We start from the raw sequence: 26,940 nt of genomic DNA on the forward strand, positions 1-26,940 counted from the left end.
CTCAAGGCATCAAACAGCAAAATGCAAGCCTGTGCGTTGCAGAGTGTTTGAGCACTTGCTTGAAAATAATTATTTATATGCATTTATATGTACTATCCCACTTCTTTCCAAATAAAGAATTAGGTGACATAAAAGATTGGCAAACATTTATAACGAAAACCATCATTGAACTAGAAAGTCGAAGTCGTGAGAGGAGCAAAAATAAATCTGCTAAGAATAAAGTCAAAATTGACACCAGCACCCAGCCTCAAATTTGCCCTGAGTATCCTGGCAGCCACATCAAAAAGGGAAATGGGATGAACTACAAAATTTTAATCTCCAATAGAAGAGATTTTTATTTTTCAGGAGAGACAATTTCCAGACATTACATTCTGTATAAGGGCAGGAAACCAGGAAAAAAGTTTGACATCAAAATCAGAAGCATCTTGTATATGGCAGTTTCTTATATTAACTTCCACTGAAGTGTCACGGCTCTGATATCCTTGTAGCAGACATCATTCAATGAATTGCTCTCATGGAGTAACCAACAATAAAAGTCAAGTGGATAAGGCCTTTGAGGAAAGTGAAACTTGCTGGTTAAGCTTTAGAGGCCCAAGTTTGCGGCTTTCTGGAGCTCTAACTTAATTCAAGGACAGAAGGCAATTTTTTAATTACCCTCTTTGTGCTTGGCACTCTGTTGAAAGTTGAATACAATGAACTCGATAGCTTCAGCTTCTAGGAATTTATCATTTTTGTGGGCACTTCTATTGGGGCTCAGACAGCAGAATAAGAGCCTTAAAATGATAGATAGTAAGACGTTAACATCCTTTATAAGACAAGAGTGAAAGCCTTTTGGGGAGGCGTGGTTGTTCAGCCGCTGTGTCTGACTCTCTGTGACCCCAGGAACTGGAGCACCCCAGGCTCCTCTGTCCTTCACTATCTCCTGGAGTTTGCTCAAATTCATGTCTATAGAGTCAATGATGCCATCCAACCATCTCATCATCTGCCGTCCCCTTTTCCTTCTGTCTTCAATCTTTTCCAGCATCACTGGGGAGGCACGCAGCTTAGTCAAAGACTGTATAATCAAACTGACCCAGGTTCGTCTCTCTCTGCCACTTACTGGCCATGTGACCTAAAGCTAACCTGACCTCTCTGAGGCCCCGTGTCATCACCAGTAAAACGGGCTTGCAGGATTTAAGTAGGTACTTGGAATAAGGCACCCGTTGCCTCATGCAGCACATAGTACTTGCTCAGTTAGTGGCAGTTGCGCTGCATTCCAGGGTTAGTGAAGAAGGCGACCTTCTGAGCATGGGGAGAGGAGACTGAACCAGGCGCAGAGGCTCAGGAGTTCTCTGGTCCTCACCAGGGACGCCGGGGACCCGTGGTCCCCTCTGGGAAATCCCCTCAAAGCCATCACTCCCTGACGATTGGGATGGTCCACAGCAGTCCTGCAGATGTCCAGCCTAAGTTCTCTCTCTCGGCTTTGTTTATCACCACTTGACTGGGAAATCCATGACCCTCCTTTCTCTCCCCATTTGCTTTCCTCTTTGGAGATGCCCGGGACTTGGGCTTTCAGCAAAGGCAGGCCCATCTCTCCTTATGGGGAAGGCCCATCCTTCCCTGCCCAGCCCCGTGGTCTATCTCCAGACCTCTGTCCTCAGGGGACCCTCCTCTGCAAGTGGTGGTGAGGTTCAGGTGTCAGGTAGGGTGAGGGGCATCCCTTCCTGATTCGCCCGGGGGCAGCCATTGTCTAGCCAGCCAGCCCCAGGCAACCTCCAGTGATGGTGGAGAGAAGGGCAGACGCCCAGAGCTGGCGGGATGAGAGAGGCCGATCCATCCCGAGTATCGGGGGGTCGGCTCAGGGCCGGGCTCACTCCAGGCTGGTCTTCGGGACACACCCCTTTGGCCCACCCTATCCTGCTCTGCTTTTTTTTTTTCACGGTTTCTCTGGTACTTTCCAGCTCACTGCCAAATTGTCAAAAGCCATGAGAGGCAAAGTGCCGTTCAGTTAATGATTCCGGTCCCTGGAGAGGTGGAGCGCTCTTTTAAGAGGAAAAAAATAGAGAGGATTTGGGGGGGCGGTGGGAGGGGCACAGAGTGGGGGGTGCCTTAGTACTTTACACAAAAGCCAAGCTGCAGCTCCTCCTCACTCTTTCTTTTTAAGGAGCAGATTAGAAGTGGGGAGGTTTGCCCCGAGCAGCCTTCTCTCTGTGGGGAAAACCCGGGGGCCTCCCCCTCACTTGCCTCTTTCTCACAGAGCAGAAAGAGTCTGCAGCGGAACGCAGCCATCCTTTGGGGGCCCAGCGGCCTCCGCCCTCAGCATCCCCAGCACAGGTCCTGGGGAGACTCTGGCAAAACCACCCCTCTGCGCTCAGAGGCCGCCTTCAAAAGCAGACAGCAGCCTCCCGTCCCACAAAGGGTGCCTGCCGCTCCTGCCCTCGCTGCCTGCCCCCGCCTCCTTCCCCAGCTGTTCCCCTGGGAAAGGGCTGAGAGTTGGGGGCCAGTGGCCCCAAAGAACCCCTGAAGAAGTCCCTCCCGGCCCAGTTTTCCTCCTCAGTCCGGTCCCACCCAAGTCTGTGGATCAGGAGTAAATCAGTCAGAAAGTCTTCACCTCCGCGCAGCCCTTTCCACATTCCCAGTTGTCTCCACATTCCTTATCTAATTTGTCCTCACCATAGCCTTGTCATGCTGGCTGTATTTTTCCGTTTGTTGTTTTTTTACCATTTTTGCAGATGAAGAAAGTGAAAATTAACTCCCTTGGCTGAGTGCCCCTGGTGTGGCCTCCACCCCCAGCCAGTTAAGACGTCAGCCCTGACTGGACAGTCTACACCTGTCAGGAGGGAAGACTGACGTGTCAGAGAGGAAATGGCAAACCCCTCTGAAGAGGCTGCCCTCCTCACAGAGACGAGACCCAGGCACTCTTTAATTCCCATCATCTCCAAGTGTGTGGAGAAGGCAATGGCAACCCTCTCCAGTACTCTTGCCTGGAAAACCCCATGGGTGGAGAAGCCTAGTAGGCTACAGTCCATGGGGTCGCAAAGCGTCGGGCACGATTGAGTGACTTCACTTTCTTTCTTTCTTTCCAAGTGTGACCTGCCTTGAGGGGGTGTTTTATGTTTAGTTTCACAGCATCCCTAGGGCAGTCCCCTGTCCTCCGCTCACATCCTCATAGGAAGAATCCCATCGGCTGCAGAGAGACAGCCACCCCCTGGGTGCCGTGGCGTGAGGCTGCCCAGAGTCCAGGGGCTCATCGCCTTCTGGGCAGCAGGACCCTCTCAGGGGTCGGGAGGATGGGAAGCTGGAAAAGATGGGCAGTGTCTGCACCTGGCTGGCCCTGGAGCCCACAGGATATTCTGTTCAGAGAAAAGGCGGTACGAGGTTTGCGGAGCACAAGGCCGAGCCCGCTTCCCGCCTTCGCCAGCCCCTCCGTGAGCCCCTGGCACCTGCCCCAGGCAGTGTGGTACCCAGGCCCCAGCAGGAGCTGCGTGCTGGCACTGTGCCCGGCAGCTGTGGGGTGTCAGTCCAGGACGGGGCGGGCATCGAGGAGAAGCAGGTGTCCAGCCTGAGAGAAACTGGTGACCAGGAAGGGTTTCTGAGCAGCGAGGCCCGAGTAGGCGGCTAGAGTCCATGGCTGATCGAGCAAACGAGACGGTCCTTGCTCGTCACCCCACCCCACCCCACCCCCAGCCCCCCTGGATTAGAATGATCTGGCCCCCGAAGAACAGCAGTGAATTAATTAGGGGTCTGTTGTCATGAAGCAGCTCATTATTAAAGTCCCTCTCCTGGGAGGGGAGATGGGGAAAGGTGTGACGATGACAGCTCTTCAAACAGAATCTTTTAAGGGAGCTAGACCCTTCCTCAGCTGTCTGCTCCCCGCTTGGGCTCTGCCAGGAAGTCAGACACCGAAGATCCTACAGGGCAGCTCTGAGCTCCACCGGCCGCCCCGGATTTCAGGCGGTGGAGGCTTTCTATCCTCACTGCCCTTCCCTTCTCGGACCCTGTTCCTCAGACCTCAACTCTGACCCCATCTTCGTGACACTAACCCTCACTCTCCGTCTGTCACTGAGCCAGCAGAGCTCCAGCTTAGAGGCTGTTTTCAGAGCAGCACCTTGAATGTTCAGAGTTGTAGCCGTTCAGTCATTCAGTCGTGTCCGACTCTTTGTGACCGCAGGGACCGCGGCATGCCAGGATTCCCTGTCCATCACCATCTCCTGGAGTTTGTCCAAACTCATGTCCATTGAGTCGGTGATGCCATCCAACCATCTCATCCTCTGTCATCCCCTTCTCCTCCCACCTTCAGTCTTTCCCAGCATCAGGGTCTTTTCCAGTGAGTCTGTTCTTTGCATCAGGTGGCCAAAGAATTGGAGCTTCAGCTCCAGTCCTTCCAATGAATATTCAGGACTGATTTCCTTTAGGATGGACTGGTTGGATCTCCTTGCAGTCCAAGGGACTCTCAGGAGTCTTCTCCAACACCTTCTGCTCAGAGCTCTTACCAATCCCATGGGAACCAAAAAAAAGATCATTCAGCAGACGCTAATGTGAGCAGTGTGAGTGCCGGGTTCCAGAAGACTTGGTTGTGGGGGATGGGGTAGATATGTGGACATGATTGCCTCATTCTCTCCCCATTCTTTTCTAGAAATGGGAAAACAGAGGCCCAAGAGAGTTGAGTTCTGTCTTGCTGCCTGCCAGCTTTGTGACCTTGAGGAAGTTACTCCCACCTCTGTGCCTCAGTTTCTCATCTATGACCTGGGATAATAAGGCCTTTGTGAGGATTACATGAGATGTGCATAAAGCCCTTGGCATGATATCTAACAATATGTTGTTGCTGTTTAGTCGCTCAGTCTAAACTGACTAAACAGTTCAGTTTAGTGACTCTAAAAGAGTCATGTTCGACTCTTTGCGACCCCATGGACTGTAGCCCACGAGACACCTCTGTCCATGGGATTTCCCGGGCAAAAATACTGGAGTGGGTTGCCATTTTCTTCTCCAGGGGATCTTCCCAACCCAGGGACTGAACTTGCATCTCCTGCATCGGTAGGCAGATTCTTTACCACTGAGCCACCTGGGAAGCTCTGTCTAACAATAAGAGGAATTAAATAAGCGTAGGCTGTGACTTGTGTTCCACTCCTGCCTGGTTTCAGCAGCAAGAATCTATCCCCCCATCAGTATGTGTTCCCGCGTTCCTACTCAGTACACGGTAGTACCGAGTACATAAGGCATATGGAGCGGCACAGAACACAGGGTCTGCTTTCCAGGGACTGTCGACGATCTCAGGAAAGGTAACTGCACATGTTCACAAGTACCTCTGCCAGGAGTCATGCTGGGTACTGTGCGGGTTCAAAGGAGGGCCTGGTGTAGACTTCATGGAGGAGGTGGTGTTTGGGTTGGGCCTTGAAGGATGATTAGGATCGAGGAAGTAAAATAAATTCTTAAGCAGAGGTATAAAGACCAAGAACCTGGGGGCCCAATTGGAAAATGGTGAGATGGTCATGTGAGCTAGACAAATGACCTGCATGACACATTGAGGCATGCGAATTTTTCTAAATTTTCAGTTGGGAGAATTTCAGGTAACTTGTGTGTGTGTGTGCATGGATGCATGCAGTGATTTCCTTTATTTCATCTTCCAAAAGTAGTGTGTGTTCATCATTTAAAAAAAATAGGCGGCCAAGATAAGCTAGAGAAAGAAAATTACAAACACCTGAAATTTAAGGATTTTGCATACAGAAAAGGCAGGATCAAATAAGTGTTTTAAGAAGATTAATCTGGCACTGTTTGGTGGAACAGATTAGAGCAGGAATATGCTGGAGGCAGGGAGATTTCTCAGGTTATTGCAGTAACGCAGATAAGAGGCAATAAAGACTCAGACCTGGCCCGTTAGCAATGGGGAGAGAAATACAGCGACATAGATGTGTTTCTCTCAGTTACCGTGCATTTTCTGCACCGTGGTAGACACATGCCACATTAAAAAATGACTTTTCCTTTTAAAGTCTCAGGGAGTCTCCTGCACTCAGGCACAAGCCCAGTGTCAGAAAGCCATGCTCACAGCCTAGACCTCCCTTCCTATCTTTCCAGCCTGAAATGCCATCCTCGGTGTTAATGAAAGCAAGAGATTACTGTTCCAGATTATAAAATGTGGGGCAATTTTAGGCCATTGAAAAGAATGAGTTAATTAAAGAGTGTAATAACCCTCTTCAGCACCCGCCCTTTTTTGCTCTTTTTCCAGCTGCAGGTGGCCTTCTTTGTCACCCTGGAGGAGACAGCTATATGATCTATTTTGTTCCCCGGGACTTATCTCCAGGGACACCCAGCACTTTCTAGATGTAATTTTTAGTCCCGGTGCAGGCATTGTCCTCTTGTTTGACTTAGGGAAAACCGAGGCCCCAGGGGAGGGCAGAGTGAAAGAGACAGTACAGGCTCTGCAGTCAGGCAGCCTCTGCTTGGAGGTCTGCTCCACTGCCTCCTAGCAGCGTGATCCTACGCTCAATACTTGTTTCTAATGCTGTAAGATGGGAAGGCCCGCCGCAGAGTGTTTTCAAGATTGTTCACATTTGTGTCTCCAGCTTTTTTTGCACACTGGTTGTCATGCTCAATAGATGTTCTGTAAATATGTTGAACTAATTGATAAAGGGAGATAAGCCATTCAAAAGCCCTCTGTATATCCAGCCCCAGGAAGTGTTGGTTTCCTTTGCCCCACCCCCACCCCGCTCCGCCAGCGCCCCCTGGAAATTTTCCAAGGTAGTAGTTAACCCTGGGGGGCATGTGTCCATGTGCCTGGTCTTCTCGGCATGCTATTTCAGAGCTTGGTGAAGGCGGCATTGCCCCCACATGGACCTAAAGGTTAGTTCCAAATCATTCCCAGTTCAAAAAGCCTAAGCGGTTAGATTGTATCCCCACATGGCCAGGGCCTCCCCAGGACAGTCATCTGGGTATGACGGCTTGGATGGAGATCCTGAGGCTCCACCGTTGCTAGAGCTTTGGGTAAACAGAGATTCTGGATTTAGCAGGAGACGCTCATTATTCTTTATGAATTCCTCCTGCCACCCCTCCACGCTCCCCGCCCCCCAGCTCTGTGCGCTCCCGGTGAATTATCGCTTTGCCGCTGCGTGATCTGATTTCATCTGAGGCTGCTTAATGCTTCTTCCGTCCCTCGCTGTGTTTATCTTATTGTTTCCCAGAACAATCAAGTGCTTCCTCGGCCCCTGGCAGCTTCAGCTTGTTCCCGGAGCCTCCTGACCTGCCCGAGCCTTGAGCTGGAGCATCCTTGAAAGGCAGGGCTGGTCTCGGGTCAGAGCCCCTTGCTCCGAAACTGCCTCACGTCACTCACCTCTCCTGGTTTCTCTTGCCCCTTCCCCGGCCTCTGCTAGCCCTCCCTGGTACAGGGAGACCCAAGACACTGGATTCTGGTACTTCTGGGCCTCGGGGTTGCTCTCCCCTGAGCGGTACAGGGCGAGGCCCAGAGACAGGAGCTGGTGCCCCTGTGAAGTGCAGTCGGTCCTGACCCCCAGGAAAGCATGAAGACAGGCCGCTCCTCGCCGCTCTGCGGGCCGTTGGGTGGTGATGCCTCGGCCACCCACCCCCGGCTGATAAGGAGCAGAGAAGCCATGACTTAGAAGAGAACCCCAGCTAACCTCCCCAACCCCAGGTCAGAGTCCCTGCTCAGTACAGAGTCACCACATCCCCTGTGCTCAGCAGCCAGAATTCTCAGCTCGTCCCAAGATGCAGAAGTCCAGAGGCAAGTGGTTCCTCTTGGGACCCCCTCCCTGCTCTCCAGTAGAAAACCCTCCCCGACCTGGCCTTCTGAAATCCAGGAGCCTCTAGCCCCGCGGCCCGTGTGCTAGCCCGTCCACCCCCTGATTACTATCTAGGGCAGATCCCTGACATGCACAGAAACAGGAATAACCTGGAAATGTCAGTCTCCAGTGTCAAAGCCCCAGGATTGACCGACAGCTCACTGGCGACCGGTGCAGGAAGCATCCCCGTGTATGTGGGAGGATGTGTGTGTGTGTGTGTGTGTGTGTGTGCGTGCTCATGCGTATGTGTGTGTAGCAGGATGTGTGTGTGTGTGTGCACACGCTCATGTGTATGTGTGTGTAGCAGGATGTGCATGTGTGAGTGTGCACGCACATGTGTGCTCACATGTATGTGCGTGTGGGAATGTGTGTGTGTGTGCACATGTGTGCATGCACACAAGTATGAGGGTCACTGGAGTTCTCAAAGTTTAGTACACCTCAGTGACCTCCTTCCATCTCGTTGACAGGAAGGGTCCTTAGTCCCCGTCTTCCTCATCTCTCCTGGCTCCATGCAACCCACAGGCCAAGTTTTCCAGGCTCCTGTGTTCCTCTGCAATTATCCGAGCATTTAGGGGCCAGCTCCCGACTGTCCTCCAGGGAGCGGCAGCCCACTGGACTGTGTGTGACTCCGCGTGGTTAGTTGCCGTTTGCAGACTGGGGGCTGAGGGAGGGGCCCTGAGCCCCTTCCAGCACCCTGGAGGTCGGGGCTGCGGTGTGTCTGTGTCCGCCTGTGGATTCACGTGTAGTGGGTGCTGGAGAGAGGGAGGAAGACTCTCAGGGACCGAATCTACCAGAGACTTCAATCTATAAATAATTCGGGTCATGAAACTCTACAAAAATAAACAGCACGAATCCTCGCCCTCGAAGCCCTCAATGCACAGCTGCAGATACACACGCTCATTAAACTCACTCCCAAGTTCAGCCTGAGCAGCAGCAGGCTGCTCTGCCTTCTTTAACTGTCTCGGTGTACACACACACACACACACTCATGCATGTGGACACACACTATACACCACACAAGCCCAGAGTCCTGAGGCAGAAATAAAATCAAATAATAAAGGCCTCCTCCAAGGGGAATTGTAGGACACGCAGTGGTAAGACCTGCTGAAATTGTTGAGCCCTCAGTGACTACGTGGCGAAAGCCTCACCCTCCAGATACTCAGGTCTGACAAACCAGGTTTCCAGGAAATCTGGGCTTGGAGGTAACAATCGCACTTCTATATTTATGTCACAGTTTATAAAGTTTCCAAAGGCTGTGCATTTCCTTCCCCTCCTGTTTCTCCGTTTCGATATCAGCTCCTCCAGGAAGCCCTCCCCTCCTTGCCAGTCTCCCTGGATTCACCCCGCAAACCTCTGTCACACGGGGTAGCCCAGGTGTGTGTGGACTGATGAGATTGTCCACTTGCCCGTTCCTGGGCCTTCTTAAGGGGACCCTTTCTCAAAGGGGACCCTTTCTCGAAGCGTCCCCAGCTCTCAACACAAGCCTAGCTCCCAGGAGGTCATGTCTTGAATGAATATTGGACAGTCCTGAAATTCATGGCTAATAAGTCATTTCATTCTCACAACATCCTGCTTGAGCTCTGAGGACAGAAGTTACCACCCTTATCTGGCAGCTACGGAACCTATTACACAAACAAGTGAAGCGACTTGCCTGAAGTCACACAGCCAATTAATGAGAACGCTGGGATTAGATCCCAGCCCTGCAGACACAAACCAGCGCCTCCCTCTGCGGGGTGCTGCCTCTCAAACCAGTCTGCTTCCTACCGAGACGCCCAAGAAGATCCCCGGTTCTATGGCTCCTCAGCAACTATTACAAAAATACTACGGCTACTAGTACCCCTATCAGTACTAATGGAGCGATATGAGAGTGTCAGATCCCAAGCAAAAGCTCCATAATTTAGAACTAACTAGAGAAGAAGTTGATGCATAAGAAAAAGCGTTTGGAGGGGCCTGCAGGTAAGCTAGTTAATTGGATATGCTGATTTGAATTGGATATTCAAGTAAAGAGGCTGTCATTAATTTCTGTGCAGACCTAGCTGTGATTTAAAGGCAAGTGACTGCTAATAGGATTACTATTTCATTCTCCTTTCGAAGAGGCCCCTCCCACCTGGAAGACCAGGCAGTAAATCTCCCGTGGATTTCAGCTCACCTCCTCCTGCCCCAGAGCCAGCCCTCATCAGCTGACTTTTAGCCTCCCAGCATAGTCCTCCCAAATGAGGCTCTGAGCTTACCACCACCCCTAGGAGACAGGTGATTGTCCCACTGTGGCCTTGGGGTCTGAAAGAGGAAGAGCAGCTAAAGACAGGGCTTGGACGCTCATCTGCCCGTCTCCCCTGTTCTCAGCTGCAGTGAACGGCTGCATGCACCCGTTAATATTTCTTAGAAGAGTCACCGAGTGACTCTGAGAAATTGGACTCTGTATGGGAAACCCAGTTCTGCCACCCTTTAGCTGTGTGGTCTTGAGAAAGTGACGGCCTTCTCCGTGCCTCCAATTTCCTATCTGTACAATGGGAACAGTAATAATATGTCCTTCAGGGGTGGCTCGTAAGGATTAAATGAGTCCATTTTTGTTAAGCACATTGTCAAAGCTATAGAAGTGGTTGTGTGTGCTGTGCGTTTAATCGCTAAGTCGTGTCCAACTCTTCTCGACCCCATGGACCGTAGCCCACCAGGCTCCTCTGTCCATGGGATTTTCCAGGCAAGAATACTGGAGGGGGTTACCATTTCCTTCCCCAGGGGAATCTTCCCCACCCAGGGGCCAAACTGGCATCCCCTGCCTTGTAGGTGGATTCTTTACCGCTGAGCCACCAAGGAAGCTCCAATAGAAATGGTAGCTATTATTAAATTCTTTAGGCCAACAGGGCCCTTTGAAAAATCCACCAAGTCCATCCTACCTTGAGGCAGGTCCTCATTTAACTATGAACCAAAGAAGTCATCCTGTGTTCAAAGCCCTCCTGAGAAGGAGGGCACGGTCTCTTGCGGTCACCCACTGTGCAGCGGGGGGCTCCTCTCAATAGGAATTCTGACTAGACCTAGCCTCCACCTCCTTGTGCAATGGTTCAGGCACATTTTTTTTTCTTTTGCTGGTCTCTGTAGAGACTGTCACCCTCCAGGGTAGGGCACTGTCCATCTTGTCCCACCTTCTGAGTGGTGTCCAAGCAAAATGACAACCGCTAACTCTGCGTGTCCGCTGAGGTCCCACCCTCCCAGGAGAGGAGGAGCCCAACCAGAAAGACGGGTTGCAGTGACCAGCTTTCCCCGCCTGGCCTGCATCCCCTCCCTGCCCTGCACATCTCCACGCTCCTCCTCTGCCTGGTTGGATTACCTGGCTGGGGCCTGTGCGGCCTGGTCTGATAACGCCCTTCTCTGGGGTTGGGTTCACGGCCTATTTCAGCGTCTTGTTGGTCATTGAATCCTGGCCCTGGGGTGCAAGCTTCAAAGCTGGAGAGAACTCACTTTGTGGACAGGACAGACGCAAGCTGTTGCATTTTAAAATGCACTTTTGTCTGGGTTTCTGCCGCAATCTCCACCGCCACCATCCTGTGTCTGGCGAGGATGGAGAGCAACGTCGAAACTGAAAACTTCCAAGGCAGGAAAGACGGGGACCCCTGGGCCTGAATTAGAGCAGGGCCACCCTTGTCCCTTCTCAGTCCCAGGGAGTGCTCCATCAGCCGTGTTTTCCTCTGGACCACCCCGGATGGAGCCGGTGGGAGCCCCAGGGCCAGCCCTGACCGTCTGCGTCCACGAGCAGAAGGGCTTGGATGAGACGGGCTCCAAAGCCCCATAGCTCCGGCAGTTTTCCTGAGTCTATGATTCTCCCTATTCAGAGAGGGAAACTGAGGCTCGGGGAGGTGAGGCAACTGACCTGAAAGTGAACGTCAGGCAGAAATCAAGCCCAGACAAGAGCAAGAACACAGTCAGAGCAGAAACCCCGGGACCTGGTGTCGCACTTCGGTGTGCTGCCCGCAAGGAGAGAGAGGACTCAGGGAAGGGAGAGGTCTCTGCCCCACACCTGGCCCGTCCTGCCTTCAGCCTGCCAGTCCCGCCCGCACCTCATCTTTGGGACCCCAGCCCCCTGTCCCCCTTCTCCATCCTCTCTGTCTTCTCATCGGGATCTCAGAGGGCTGCACCAGCTCAAGGCGAATAGCACAGACTTCTCCGGCAGGACTACCCCCCTCTCCAGGGATTTAGAGGGAATGACATTGGATAGTTCAGTTCAGGTTCAGTATCAAGAACATTTTCTGTTCTGGTTTAGTTTCAGCTCTGATGTTTTCAGAGTTCTGTAGGTTTGGTTCTGGCTTCAACTGGTTTATTGAAAGATTCGGATTGTAGACAGGAAAAAAAAACCGTTTAGGCTTCTTATTCAGAAAAAAAAAGTTAATGACTGGGATTAGTCCTAACGGGGACATACCAGAGTATGTGATGATAACTATCTTTGGAAGATTCTGCCCCAACCTGGCCATGGGTACCATCTAGTCCCAGGGCCCAGAGAGGGAGGGCCAGACATGGTACTCCTCCTTCTGAGTAGGTGTGCCCAGCCTCTTGGGGAGGAGGCTGATTTATCTGGCAGAGGGTTAACCAGCCTGCCCAGGTGGGGAGATGCTGAGCTGGCCAGCCCTGAAGTGGGGTGATGCTTCTGCAGCTCTTGGGGCTGAGTCAGTGCCTGGAGGAGAATTAAAACAGCTTCGGAGAGGAGCAGCTGCCACAGGGAGATGGCACGCAGCTCTGGGACATTTCCTTTTCCGAGGAGAAAGCAGAGCTTGAACTCTCCCATTTTATGGATATGGGATATTGAGGTTAAGCCAATCAGAAATCATGACTATCACATCTCCCTCTACCTCCTGCAGTAGCCTGAGAACTTTTTTTTTTTAATAACAGTCTTTTTTAAAAAATATAAATGTATTTATTTGAGTCCATTTGGTCTTAGTTGTGGCATTCAGGGTCTTCATTGTGTCTTGGGGATCTTTCGTTGAGACTCAAGGACCCTCTCCAGTTGTGGCTTGTGGTCTCCAGAGCGCAGGCTTTGTTGCTGCGTGGCATGTGGGATCTTGGTTCCCTGACCAGGGATTGAACCCACATCCCCTGTGTTGCAAGGCAGATTCTTAATCACTGGGCCACCAGGGAAGTCCTGCCTGAGAACTTTTGTGATTAAAAGCTACTGTGTTTCTAGAAGAATCTCTTGGAAATTTTGGATTTCTCCGTCTAAGAGAGAATGCTGCTCTGAAAGCTAAGGGGAACTATTTTAATTGTGGGGCGTTTTCCCAGACTGAGACCCTTGTTCTTCTGTCTGCTTGAATCCATCATGAGATTCGCTCCAGGGTGGAGGGCAGTAGCTGGGGCCCCACCGCATCATTGCCGACCCTGAGTCTTCCTCCACCCAATAAAAATGAACTAAATAGCCCCCTCACCCCTCCCTGGAAGGGGGGGCTTTAATGACAGTTGCCAAGGCAACAACTTGGAACAGTAGGAAGCCACTAGTTAGGAAGAAAAAGGTCAAAAGAGGAGCTTAGGGGAAAAGAAGAGTTCATCCTGCAGGGGAGTTTCTGGGGTAAGAGTGGCTGAGAGCAGAGTTTCTTTGGTTGCACTGTGGTCACCTCCTCGTCTTCAAGGCCGGAGCTCCCACCAAAGTCGCCCACGAAGCAGGCAAGGAGAAGTCTTGCCCTGCTCCAGTGTTCACCCTGGGATATAGGCACAGGGCCTCATGCAGGAATCTGCTGGTCCCGCCACTAGGAACTCCAGAACCACTGTGCCCCACCCCACAGTGGGATCAGGTCTCCTTCTTACCCACACCAGTCCAGCCCAAGTCAACAATCGCAGGCCACACCCTGCTCAGGCCCCTCAAGTACACAAACTCTTAGGAGGCTGGAAAAATTTGAATAGAAGCACTAGTCCAACTTTCCAAGTCTGCAGTAAACAAATGCTCCTGAGCTTCCCGACTTGGCCAGTAAAGACTGAAAATGCATCCATTCCTCCATGCGTGCATGTTTCCTGTGCCATCAGGCTCCACGCTTAGCCCTTGCGATGAAGAAGTCATAGTCCTTGCTCTCAGTGGGGTGGGAGACATGGGCAGAGGGAAGGAGATGGTTAGAAGTCCAAGAGAGAAATCAAAGCAAATAGGAGGGAGAAACTTCATCTTAAAATCATCCAGAGAAAACCGTCTTTTGACCTCAACTTTGATTTAGCCCTAAAGAGCCCACGACACTTTATCAGCTGGATCATAGTTCATGCCCTTCATAATAAGCATTTCTCAAGCATTCCCTTTTATCCATCATCAGCTCTGTTCCCAGTTCCATTCTAGTCCTCAGAGGCTGGTCCTCAGAGAAACAGAAAGCATTCCTGCCTTCAAAATGTTGGTGGACTTACGCACATGTGAGGCAATCAGAGAACAATTTAAGTAGGTAGTCAATACGAATTAGCTAATACATATACAATGAACAAGTCAATTGATTATAATCTCAGGACAAAATGTCTGGTGGGGGAAAAAATAACCCTCAGGGTGAGGAGCAATTAGTGTGGTAGAGATATTGGAGAAGGCTTTATGGGGGAAGTGGGCTTGAACTGGGGGGTTTAGATGAACAGAGAACAAAGAAACGGCCCGGGTTGGCAATATTGGTCAACAGTCAGCTTCTGTGTTGGGAACAGGAAGCCTAGCAGGAGGAGTGCGTTCAAACCATGGACTCCCCGTCATCTTGTTTCTGAATGAGCTGACTGTCCTCAGGGGCCTCTCTCCACTGGCTTTCCAAATTCTGTGTAGAACTGGAGTGTTAGTCACTGAGTCATGTCCAACTCTTTGCGACCGCATGGACTGTAGCCCTCCAGGCTCCTCCGTCCTTGGGATTTTCCAGGCAAGAATACTGAAGTGGCTTGCCATTTTCTTCTCCAGGGCATCTTCCTGACCCAGGGATCGAACCCCAGTCTTCCACATTGCAGGCAGACTCATTACCCCCTGAGCTACCAAGACGCTTCATGTATTGCTTAGACTAAGGGGATGTTTCTCCAACCCCCAGCCCAGGAGTATCCACATCGGCTGGGAATTTATTAGAAATGAAATTTCTCAGGCCTCATTCCCGCTGAATCAGAAACTCTGGGATAGTCCCAGGGGTGAATTTCCCACTTCCTTCAGGTGGTTCTCAGGGCATGCTGGTTTGAAAACCCTGGGCGACATTGGTGCTTTTAAACCCTGGCTGCTCATTAGTGTCACCCGGGGAGCTTTGAAACCCAAAGAAGATGCCGGGTCCCCAAGCACAGAGTTTCTGATGAATGGATCCAGCCGTGTGTTTTAAAAAGTCCCCGGATTATTCTAATGTACATCCAGCCTGAGAAGCCTCAGACTAGATGACCTCTCGGTTCTTCCTGATTTCTTATCCTGGGATGGACTCTGAGACTGACTCTCAGATTTCTGTCCTTGGGGATTCCTGGCTCACCAAAATCACCTGGTGGATTTGCACACGTCATTCAGGGAATATTGCTGTGGTGGGGGTGCGGGGGCAGAAATCTCTTTCTGAGATCCTAAAATCTTGAATCTCTTGATGACCAGTTTTTTAATGGTTTGTGTGCTGGTCCCACCATCCTCCCTTACCTGCTCAAGGCGGAACCATTGTGTGTAGATGTTGATTCTCCTACCCCAAATGCAAACAAGTGTGCATAAGCACACACTCGCACATCCCCATCACACAGTGCTGTGAACACATCCATACACGCACGAGAGTAACCACATAAGGACATTCAGATCGCACCTAAAGACATGTATGTACACACAAGTAAACCCCCCATTAGAAGGTTCAGACCAGCACGCTCAGACTGCTTGGAAAAGGATTCCTCTTGGTGGAAACTGGGCTGTTTGAACTAAGAAGCACCTCTGTCTTCCCTGTGACCCAGCCTGCTTCAGGGTAGCTCCTGGGGGCCGGACGTGAGCATTGTCTTCTATAAACTACCTGCTCTAGGCTCAGGCAGGGAATTCAGAAGGGACTGCTGAGTACAGATGCTGAGGGTGCCCTTGTTTCTTTCTCAGATTCGAGCCGATGGTCCCCCCCACGGCGGGGTCCAATATGAGATGGTCTCCGTGCTCAAAGACGGGAGCCCCATCCTCCGGGACATGGCCTTCTCCATCGACCAGCGCTACCTGTACATCATGTCTGAGAGGCAGGTAAGTGCCGGCACCCACCCCTGCTTTCCAGAGCCCGGGAGGCGCAGATAACCCATGACCTTTGTGCAGAAGCTTTTCCGTGGAACAAGAGAGACTCCTGGGCCTGCTGCTCAGAGGCCCCGGGAAGCTTTTGCAGGGAGTCAGGGAGAAGCCACTGGGGCCAGTCACTTCCCGGAGCTTCTCTGCAGGCCATAGACCCTGTCTGAGCACATGATGAACAGCCCCGCAAAAACGGGCCAGACTGCGCGGAGCAGCTTGGTGTGATTAGAAGGTAGATTTACTGCCCCGGGCCCACAGAGTCTGCTGCTCAAGGGAGCCAAAGAGGTGTAAATAATCCAGGCCTCCAGGCTGGACTCAGTCCTGGGAGAGATAGACCCAAGATAGGGCCCCAGAAAGAGATTAAAAAAAAAATCTTGGCCTGAGTCTTAGAGGGATGCAGGGTAGAAGTTGGCCAGCTCTGAGGAGCTGCAACTCTGCCTGCAGAGACAGAGAGCCCTGAGAAATGGACCTCTCTCCTTTGCTGGGTAACCCCCGAGTCGGTTCCCCACCTGCCTGGATGCAACGCTATTCTCTCGGGGTTTTATTTGATCTGAATGAATATGTAGGAGCAGAGAGAAGGCAAATGCAAGGAGAGCTGTAGTGAAGGACAAGAGAAGGGGAGATGGGGTTTCACCAAAGCAATGGAGATGCAGGAAGCAAAGCTTAGACCTTAGGAAAAGCTGGCTGCATTTCCACTCATTGTCAGTGGGTCAACAGTTGGTCAGCAGTGGCGGTGGTCTTGGCATTGACATGGTAAGATCAAGGCTGTAAGAAGCAGAAAGGACCGTGACTCTGTCTTGGTGTGGAGGACACTGACTTAGGCTAGATAAGGGGGACTAGATAATACTGTGCTGGGGGACCAGAGAGCTTTCTCAAGGTGCCTCCCTGCTCGGGCATCATTCTCAAAACACTCTGCAAAGATTCCAGGCGTCTGTCATCAGGTTCAGCCGGCCCAGAGTTCTCTTTCTCTCCTCCGTGTTTGTGTTTATGAATTCTGAATTGGGGACAAGGGAGGCGGGAAGGGAGGCAGAGGTAAACAGGTACCTGATGGTACCTGATAAGGAAAGTAGGGGTGCAACTCTAACTTGAAAATTCCTTCTCAGAAGAGATGACACAAATCATAGGCTAATCGTTGGCAAATTATAACACATCTTCTTGAAGCCACCCTTTTTTTTTTTTACCTTCCTTTATGTAACCCCCATGATCAAGGCATAAACAGGTCCAGATGGGAACTTGTAACCCTAAAAAAGAAAAAAAAATGGCTGATCATGTATTTATTGGGAACAACGTTCTGGAAAAACATCAAAATAAGTGGAACTTGGTCACTCTCCTTCAGTTGCTTGGAATCTAACAAGGGAATCTTTAGCATCAGGTTGGAGGCTATAAATGCTCTGCCTTTCCTTTCTGTTTTTCTTTGTTTATAAGACAAACAGTTATTTCTTTCAAATGGTAGATGGGCACCACACAAATTCAAATAATTCAAATTTGCCTTCTCCGGATGGTCCCGTAGGCAGGTGCATAAAAGGATGGTCAGAGGGATCAAACAGATCTGTGGTCCCCCACCTTTTTTGACACCAGGAACCAATTATCATGGAACACAATTTTTCCATAGATGGCCGTGGGGGAGTGGGGTTGGTTTCGGGATGATTCAAGCACATTACATTTATTGTGTACTTTATTTCTATTATGATTACACCAGCTCCACCTCAGATCATCAGGCATTAGATCCCAGAGGTTGGGGACCCCTGAAATAGAGCCACATTGACATGAAATTAATATTTTCAGAAGATGTTAAGTATGGCTGAGGAGCAAGCTGATAACTCTGGATAAAAATTCTTTCTTGGGTTCTCGGAGCCCCATGAAGTGGAAAAGCAGAAAGAGCCAACAGAAGTGACCAGTGAGACCTCGGTGGGACCGAGATGATGCTGAGACACGTCTCTGGGCTAAATGCTCGGTCGCTTCAGTCCCATCTGACTCTTCGCAGCCCTATGGACTGTGTAGCCTGCCAGGCTCCTCTGTCCACGGGATTCATATCTTTCACTCAAATGAGATGCTTTTCGAAATTGAATTCAAAACGTGACCAAAGGAAAGGGCTGGAGGCTGATAAGTGGCCTTCAGGGAATATAATGACCTCTCCAGACCATATCTGATGTTGCCTCTGGGAGCATCCGCGCTGACTAAACCGAGCGTCGGCAGCTGATTTCTGAATTACCCTCCTTCAGTCTCACCTCCGGGGTCTGCTGCCCAGCTCCTGTGAGTCGGCCCCAGCGCAGAGCCGCTCGGTAGTAACGGTCGCACGGAGCAGACATGGAGGGGTTTGGGTTTATCGCCGTGTGGCTGTCTTGAATCAGCTGAGCCATGAGTCGGGAGGCCGCTATGCCAGGCGGAGCCCGGGTCAGTGGGCATCGGAGGTGGAGCTCGGAGTCTTGCCGCTTGGAGAGCCACAGGCCACGGGCCAGACAGTACCCCGGGGGTCTCACCAGGGGCCGGGCCCGGGGAGGGGGGCCACCCGAGGCGAGCAGCAACGAGTGCGGTTTTCAGGCAGCCTGGACCTCGCAAAGGCAGCAGTTGAATGTGTGGCGAGAGAACAGCCGACGGTAGTGAAGTCGGATGGCGTGCGTTCTGGGTCAGTGTTTGCCCTGATACTGGATGTATGACCCCCTTAACAGCTTCTGTTTCCTCCCTTCTGGAATGGAGAAAGTGAGCTGAAGTCGCTCAGTCGTGTCCGACTCCTTGTGGCCCCGTGGACTCTAGCCCCCTCAGGCTCCTCCATCCGTGGGATTGTTCCAGGCAAGAAGACTGGAGGGGGTTGCCGTTTCCTTCTCCAGGGGATCTTCCCGACCCAGGGATCGAACTCAGGTCTCCTGAATTGCAGGCCATCTCTTTACCGTCTGAGCCACCAGTGAATCCTGGTGGAAATGGAGGATCTGTGTCTGATAACAGGATTGTGTCTGAGGTCTGACGCTCTCAACAGGGTGGCCTCAGACAGGTCCCACCTTCTCGTCTCACAGGCGTCGAGGTGATGCTGGCTGAGACGGCAAGCAGGGGGCTCCTCCTGCCGCGTCACCTTACACACCACCAGCCCTCTTTCCTGACGGCCCCTCCCAGCTCTCAGCCCTGAGGATCCCATTTCGCAGGAGGGCGGCGACAGTGGGTGGTGATGAGCAGGAAGCTAAGTGGCGGTCGGCACCACCCCCAGGCCTCAGGCCAGGCCAGGAGACCTGTGTTCTCATCCCGGCCCCCCTTTAACCAGCTGGGTGACCTAGACCCTGGACTTCTCAGGGACTCAGTGTCCTCAGCTTGAAAGATGGAGAGAATAAATATGAACGTAGAGTCTCTTTCAGCTATTAAAGAGTTTCTCTAAGGTCTGGGGATCAGGACTCTTTTCCATCTCCAGAAGACAGCCTCAAAAGCACAGAAAACAGTCTTGAGGTCAAACCAAAAGAACTTTCTAAAGGAGAGTTTTTATGAGGCTGTGTGTGCCCTTCTTTATGAGGCTGTGTGAACTTCTTCCCCCAAGGATGAACTCTGCAGTGAGGATAGAACGATGGCTATGGGCCTCCATGTTGGCTCAGCTGATAGAGAATCTGCCTGCAATGCAGGAGACCCGGGTTTGATCCCTGGGTTGGGAAGATCCCCTGGAGAAGGAAATGGCAGTCCACTCCAGTATTCTTGTCTGGGAAATCCCATGGCCGGAGGAGCCTGGGGGCTACAGTCCATGGGGTCACAAAGGTCAGACATGACTGAAGTGAATAAACCACCGCTATGGATAAGCAGATTCTTGTTTTGAGGCAATGATTTAAGGCTTTGGAGTTCTCTGAAAGACCTAAGACTTTATAAGACATGATGGGAATGGTGGTTTGCCATCACCCCACTTTACAGTAAATCTCTGGGCAGCCTCCTCGCATCTCTGCCTTCCCTGGGTCCCTAGCTTCTGTCTCCCTGTTTCCCTCCCCTTCCCCCAAATCATGGTGCCTGTTGTATTCTTGACACCACAAGAGAGTAGAATCAGGTGCCTGGCCTCCAGCACTGCCTAGAGAGAGTCTCCCCTCCCCACAGAGTCAGAACAATCCAATATAGGCTCATGTGTTCAGGCAAGTTTCCTCTCTCTCTCTTAGTTAATTAAATGTAATTAAGAAATAGGACTAGTAAGAAGTGTTGGGCCATTAGTGCCACTGCTTAACGACCTTTGACAAGTTGGTGTTAATGTTCTGTTAATAGATCCAAGGCTGGCCGGTCCCAGGGGAACGTTTGGGACCCGATTCCCCCAATCCTACTAATTGCCCAGATGCTGCACTGATAGGATGCCCGGCCCTTCCTTAGAAAGTCCGGCCCAGCTTCCTCGACAGCGAATCGACCGGCAGATGTTGTGGGAGGGGACACCAGCCGCTACCATACCCTCAGTGCCTAATGGAAGTCAGACTGCGGGTCCCGGGACAATCAGGCAGTGAGCCAAGAGAAAACCCAAGTCACCAGCTGAAAAGAAACTTGATAGCCCCAGTTTCCACCCAACTTGTCAGGCTGGCCACTCTCCGAAAGGGGAGCTCCCCCTGTACTCCGGGTGGATGGGAAAGAAGTATGGGGATGGAAGCAATTATTCTATTTTATACTTTAATTAGTTTGAATTAGCAGAGGGAATAGAGGCATAAAATGATCCAGCGAAGGGTGAAATGGAAAAAGGGAGTCACAGTGGAGAATGGCTCCACGAAGGCTGCAAAAGGCCTTGGGAACAGCAGAGAGGCTGGCGATGGGTGTGTGTGTGGTTGTTTAGAGTGGGTGAGGGCCTGGGATGCTGCTATCTATTTCAAGGCCTGGAGAGGCAAGGTAGCATAGTGGTTAATAGCGGGAGCATGGCCATCAGACCGCCTTGCTCGTCATCTGTTGCCACTAACGAAACATATGGCTTTAAGAAAGTTATTTCACTTCTCTACCCCTCACTTTCTCCATCTGTATAATGGGCCTCATATTGGTGACTGCTGTGAGGATTGAGAGGCCGTATATAAACTACCTAGCACCGTCTCTAACACACAGTCAGTGCTTTCAATAAGTGACAATGATTATTATCATTATCACAAGACCCCAGTGCTGGGAAAGATTGAGGGCAGGAGGAGAAGGGGACGACAGAGGATGAGATGGTTGGATGGCATCACCGACTCAATGGACATGAGTTTGAGCAAGCTCCGGGAGGTGGTGAAGAACAGGGAGGCCTGGCGTGCTGCAGTCCATGGGGTCACAAAGAGTCGGACACAACTGAGCAACTGAACCACATTATTAGTGATATTATGAGAATTTCTGAGACCCCCAGGGAGGGCCAGAAGCATCTCCACTGTAAATTATGGCTAAGACAGATCCCAGTCTCGGGCAAACACCTCCAACCTGACATTCTTGCTGCTCCCTCCCAAGGGACGCCTCAGAAGCCTCTGTCCTGGTCAAACACCATCTGAGTCACTCATAATCTGCTATTTATTTTTAAAATCCAAGAATGTGCCCAGCAGACTAAACAGTCCCGCTCCCCTTGATACAGGCGGAGGCAGCTCTAGGCTCGTGTGTGAGGCCCAGGAGGCCAGTATTCCAGGCATCTGTGGAGAGAAGGGAGGGAGACCCTGAGCCCTGGTCATCCCCCAAGACTCAGACTCCTGTCTGGCTGCGTATGTGGACAGTGGGCTGGAAAGGGGCTGCCCGGGGGCTTACTGTATCTGACCTCTGCAACAAAGTGAACTCTATCTCCAGCTCACTGCCATAGAGGGAGCTGCCATGCTCACCAACTAAGTCAGGCATTCAGGTAGGGTGCCCTAAAGGCCGCTTGTCTCTTCTCTGCAGCATCCAGACTGGAGCCTCTGCTGGGATGAGGTGAAAGGCCTGGATGACTGGATGACTAGGGCTAGCATGGTCTGGAGCCACACGTGTGGCAGCTGGACCCAGCTGGGCCGTCAGCCGCGCTGGCTTCCACAAGGCCTCTCCCTGCGTCTTGGGCTTCCTCACAGCATGGCAGCCTCAAGGTGCTCAGACTTCCTGAGCACAGCCGCTCAGGGCTCCAAGAGGGCATATTCCCCCAGATTAGGTTTGTCAGCCGAGTGTGCTCTCCTCAGTTCTGTCTCGTCTCAACAAAAATTTGAAGCAACGGACGTTAGAGCCCTGGGCGTGTCATAGCTCTCGGACAGACCGTGTTATAGCTCTCAGGTCTCGGACAGACCGTGTTATAGCTCTTAGACCGATCCGTGTTACAGCTCCGTGTTACAGCTCAATTTTATTTAGAAAATTGCAGGAAAATACATCCTCGAGGCATGAGGGCATGCCGACCCAAAGACGCGAAGAGGAGAGAGGGGGGAGCACGCCAGCGTGCTGGAGAGAGACAGAGAGACCCCAGCCCTTCGGATCCCCTTTTTATATGTTTTTTTCTCCTCCCCCCGGGCCTGCCCTATGTAAATTGGGCTAGCCAGGAGTGCTGTTCATTCTACCTGAGGTCCTCAGACCTACTCAGTTCTACTCAGGTCCTCGGACCTTCCTTTGTTCCATTTCCACGGGCTTCCTTGTCTTTTAGCCACTGCCGTTCTGGACTCCTGTTTCCTATTCTAACTACCTAACAGGTGGAAATGTTATTGCCTTCTTTATGACTTAACCTTAGAAGTCATATAGTTCTCTCTTCTGCACGCCTCTTCACCTCTCTACTGCCTGTCTCCCCGTGATTCTGACATGTGACCCCTCTTTGAGAAACAAGGCACAGGGAAGATAAATACATGGTTTCCTGTCTCGCGGGGTCATGAACCCACAGAGCATCTGAGCTGGTAAGGACTTCAAAGCTTACCCATCCTGACCCCAGTATGAGGCCCATGGGGCATGGAGCAAGCCAGCTTCCATTTCAGCCTGTGCTACACCCAACACCTAAGATCAGAGTCCCCAGAACTGGTTTGGTTTTCCTAAACTCACAGAGAAGTGCCAGTAGCTTTAAAGCTTGCTGTTGATGGACTGAAGGTTGCGTTGAGCCCTAAACCACATCAAAGGTGGCTCTTGAAACTGCTTCTGGGAAGCCTTTGAGGGAATCCATCAGGAAAAGTGTCACACTGCCTGGAAATTGCCCAGGCGACGGCATGTGATTTTCAAGGGCTGTCCTGGTCTGTCTTCCTGTGCAGAGTTTCGTCAGCCCACTCAGAAGACCTTTCTCCTGGGTGACCCACCCTCACGCAGGGCAATGGGACTTCGCCATGGATGAATGGATAGTGACTCTAACCACCTCCGCCTCAAGTCATTTCAGAGAGTTGGGGCAAGAAGGACTCTGGCCTGGAGTTACTAGAAATCAAAATTATTTGGAAAGATTATGAAGCCGCCCTTCTCAGAAGGTCTCAATCGTGGGAGAGACCCCTGCCCCTCAACTCCTTTCACTGATTTAAGACCCCCTGCATGGTGGGGGAGAGCGCTGGGAGGACAGACTTGATGCCTCTAGCATGCCACCCCAGCCAGCTTCGCCTGAGAATGAATTTTGGTTTCCTTGTATTTTTGGAGGAGGACCTGTCAACTATAAACCAGCATCAAGGGCCAAAAATAAGAAACAGTTTCAAAGGGCCTTATTGTGATGTAAGGGTAGTGAGTCTGTCACCTGTGGCCAGCGCCACTGAATAGCCAAGCCCCTAGGCGTCTAACAACTTGGGGAAGGAGCAGAAGAGAATGTGTGAAGCCATCCTTCCAGATGTCCCCTGCTCGTTTATTTTGACATCTCAGACTTTTATTTTGATTGTGCACATTTGTTTAGTCCTGGCGATAAGGCTTCCCAGGGCGCAGGCAGAGCATGCCAAGGTGTATTTTTACAAGGCGGTCGGAGTCCCAGTAACAGGAGACCTCCCTTCTGCCCGGACTGAGAGGCCTGGGCTGCAGCTCGGGGAAGGATGGAATCTGAGGAGGCAGGGCTGGAGCAGAGCCTGGGGGAATTTGGGGGAGAATTACAGAGTTTGCGGATTAGGAAAGTGAGGATAAGCAAATTTCTGCCGTACTTGTGTTTTCAAATATGTCACTTTCAATCCAGGCCTTTGATGCACACGTGTTTCTAGTTAAGGACCTCAGCGCGGCCCAGAAGCCAAGCACACATCTCAGCGTCTTTCCCAAAAGAGGGGCGAATCCTACCTCCCGGAGGACGCGGTGCAGGGACCAGTGACCACCCCAGACCCGGGTTTGATTATTTTTTTCCCCTCTCTCTCTCCCCCCATTTCAAATGTCAGGGAACAAAGAGGCTGACACAGAGCTGATTCCCTGGCTATTAATATTCTCATTGGAGCATTTTTAATAAATATTTTCACATGAAGGAAGGGAGTCGCAAACCCACCCTATTAATCAGGCACTTGGCTTGTATTTAAGAAAGAAAACTCCAGCCTCTTATTTTAAAATCCTTTGGTTTGGAAAGAAATCATTGAACACAATGCCCAGGCTGGGAGAACCGGTGCCAAAAAAGCTCATTTCTCTAAATGGGCAGGGAGGCTGGAGACTCTTCCTCTAATCCTTGGCAAGGGACGTGATGTCTCTTACCAGGTAGGACTGCCGGATGCTGACTCTCTGATTGCCCAGAATGACGTTCCTAGGATGGAGAGGTGGGAAATCACCGTACCTCTATCCCAGAAGGAACTCCTTCCCTCATATTAAAGATGAGGAAAATGATGCCAGAAAGGGGAATCACTTCCTAGATCATCCCCTGAATTACCAGGAGAGCCAGAGTTCATCCTAATTCACCTGGTCCAGTCCAGCATCCTTTTCCCAACTTGACAATAGCTTCACTCAGCACAGACCAGACCAAAAATCGGTTGTGTTAAAAAAAAAAAAAAAAGACTTTCAATTAAAAAACATTAAAGCTACCCAAGCCCAAGGGAGTCCCTGAAGATGTTCCCAAGGGTCAAATTAAAATAGGGAAAGATTTGCATCTCATTTGCATACACAGACTCATTCATTCAACAGACCATTAAGTGTCTACCATGTATAATGCATGGAGCTGTCCACTGGCAAGTTGTTTGCATATGCAGATATGGACAGGGCAATCCTTCTAAGTCATATTCCTGCAAAAGGTCTTATAAAGAGGTACCTTCTTGATTTCTGAAGATAGGTGCCTTCTTGATTTCTTTCTGCTCTTTACAATGCAACAACAGCACCATTCAGCATGCTTTTATATAGGGATAAATAAAATATAATCCCTGACCTCAGGGACGCTACATTCTGGTGGGGAAGAACGATGTTCAGATAAATTGCAATACGAAGTGAGCAGTACCGTCGCAGAGATCTACAGTACGCCCAGTGACTGAAGCAACTCATGCCGACCACAGGGAGCCCTGTCCTCGTACCTCCACACTTGGGCTCACTCAGCAGACAGACCCTCTCTCTGACATAGCAGTCCAGAGCTGGGGGAGCTTCAGGGACTGTCTGGTGGGGGGCAGTCCTTCCTTTTATAGGCGAGAACGGGGGACCTAAGGGGAGAGTAACTCTTGAGATCTTGAGACCAGAGTATCCACCAAGCCAGAGTGCAAAGAAGTAGATAGTGATTGATGATGGGCAGTTTCCTGGCCACCATGAAGAGCATGGGCTCTAGAGACTGCCAGCCTGCCCACCTTCCTGGGTTCAAATACCGGGTCCCTGCTGTGTGACCTTAGGCCAATTGCTTTACCTCTGTGCTTCGCCTGCCTCATCCGAAAACGGGGATAATTATGACATTGCATGAGGATTAAATGAGGTGAATTCATACATTAAAAAGATTAAATGAAGTGAATTCATACATTAAAAGGCACTCTGAAAAGTACCTGACACATATTACCTGCTTAATAAACGTTAGTAACAGTAATTATGCTTTTACCGTAGTGGCCCCATGCATAATCGCCAGGTGAAGCTCTGCAAATCAAGCTCCCCTCACAGCCACACCTCGAAAAGAAACTTGGCCACCCCGCCTTGCCTCTCAGCTCTACCTAATTTAAGATGTGTTGAAATCTAACTAACATTTAGGTCGTGTTTTTCTTCTGATACTTTGCAAACATGACCTCGGCTAATACAACACTCTCCTGGGATAAATAGTATTGTCTTTGCTTTTTTTTTTTTTTTAAATAGATAAGAAAACTGCAGTTCACTCTGGCTAAGTAATTTGCCCAGGGCCCACGAGCTGGCCTGCGGGCAGAGCTAGGACAGCCCCCCGTCCCCCGACCCGGGAACAGACGCGGAGTGAAGCTCAGCCTTGTCCCGCGTCCTCCTGGGATGGCGCCCCCTGGTGGCCACACGGCTGAGGCGGGCCCAGCCCGCTTGCTCCCCTTCCATCCTCAGCTCTCGGGGCTCCAGATCAGGCCAGACTCAGACTCCTCCCTGGACACCCGCCAAGGACCCTGGGGCAGGGCGCTGTTTTGTTTCATAAAGAAGAAACCAATAGAGGCCCGCTGCCCGATGTGTGCAGTCACAGGAAGTGTCTCTGGTGGTCAGAGAGGAAAGAGAGAGGGCACCCGCCCCGGGAAGCTGCTGTTTGTCCGGTAGGCCAGGTCTTCTGCCAGCATCATCTCAGCCACATACAGCAACCTTGAAAGACAGGTGTTCTCAGCCCCGTGTGACACGGTGGGGAGTCGGGGGTGGCAGGGCCCAGCGACCAGAGCAAGGCCGGGCCCCCGGGACTCCTAGGAGGCAGAGCCAGGGCAGAGGCGCTTGCCAAGCTAACTCCTGCGCTGCCTGCCGTGCCCCCACCACCTAGGAGCCCGGTTCAAGGCGCCCAGTGGGTGAGGCCAGCCCTGCCCTGCGCTCTCTACCGCGCCACCCGTCTGGCAGAGGCACACCTTTGCGAGGAGGGCAGGTGCAGACACGTGAGAGACTGCACAAAGCCGATCGAGCATCTTAGGTGCACTTCCAAGTGGGAACCAGGCCACAGGTATCGACCGGCTGCCTCGCTGGCCCTTCCCAGGGGTCTTGGGCTCTCAAGAGCCTCCTGTGTTGCCATCTTGAGTCTGTCTCATCCAGCCAAGTGCGGGGGGCCCCATCACGATG

The 26,940-nt window shown here is 51.4% G+C and overlaps 1 protein-coding gene and 1 long non-coding RNA gene across 2 annotated transcripts in view; both read left to right on the forward strand.

Annotated features, from left to right (window-relative positions):
* The window catches only part of PLXNA2 (plexin A2), a 229,328-nt gene that overhangs the window by 87,616 nt on the left and 114,772 nt on the right, over nt 1-26,940 (forward strand). Inside the window, exon 4 of the mRNA XM_043923288.1 lies at nt 15,781-15,915. Within this exon, the coding sequence (XP_043779223.1) occupies nt 15,781-15,915 (135 nt within the window). The remainder of the gene's footprint in view (nt 1-15,780; nt 15,916-26,940) is intronic.
* LOC122707621 lies at nt 15,922-25,989 on the forward strand. The gene is made up of 2 exons (XR_006344868.1): nt 15,922-22,134; nt 22,165-25,989. It is a non-coding gene; the product is annotated as an uncharacterized LOC122707621 (long non-coding RNA).

This window comes from Cervus elaphus, chromosome 14 (genome assembly GCF_910594005.1).
Source record: "Cervus elaphus chromosome 14, mCerEla1.1, whole genome shotgun sequence".
Taxonomy (NCBI): Eukaryota; Metazoa; Chordata; class Mammalia; order Artiodactyla; family Cervidae; genus Cervus; species Cervus elaphus.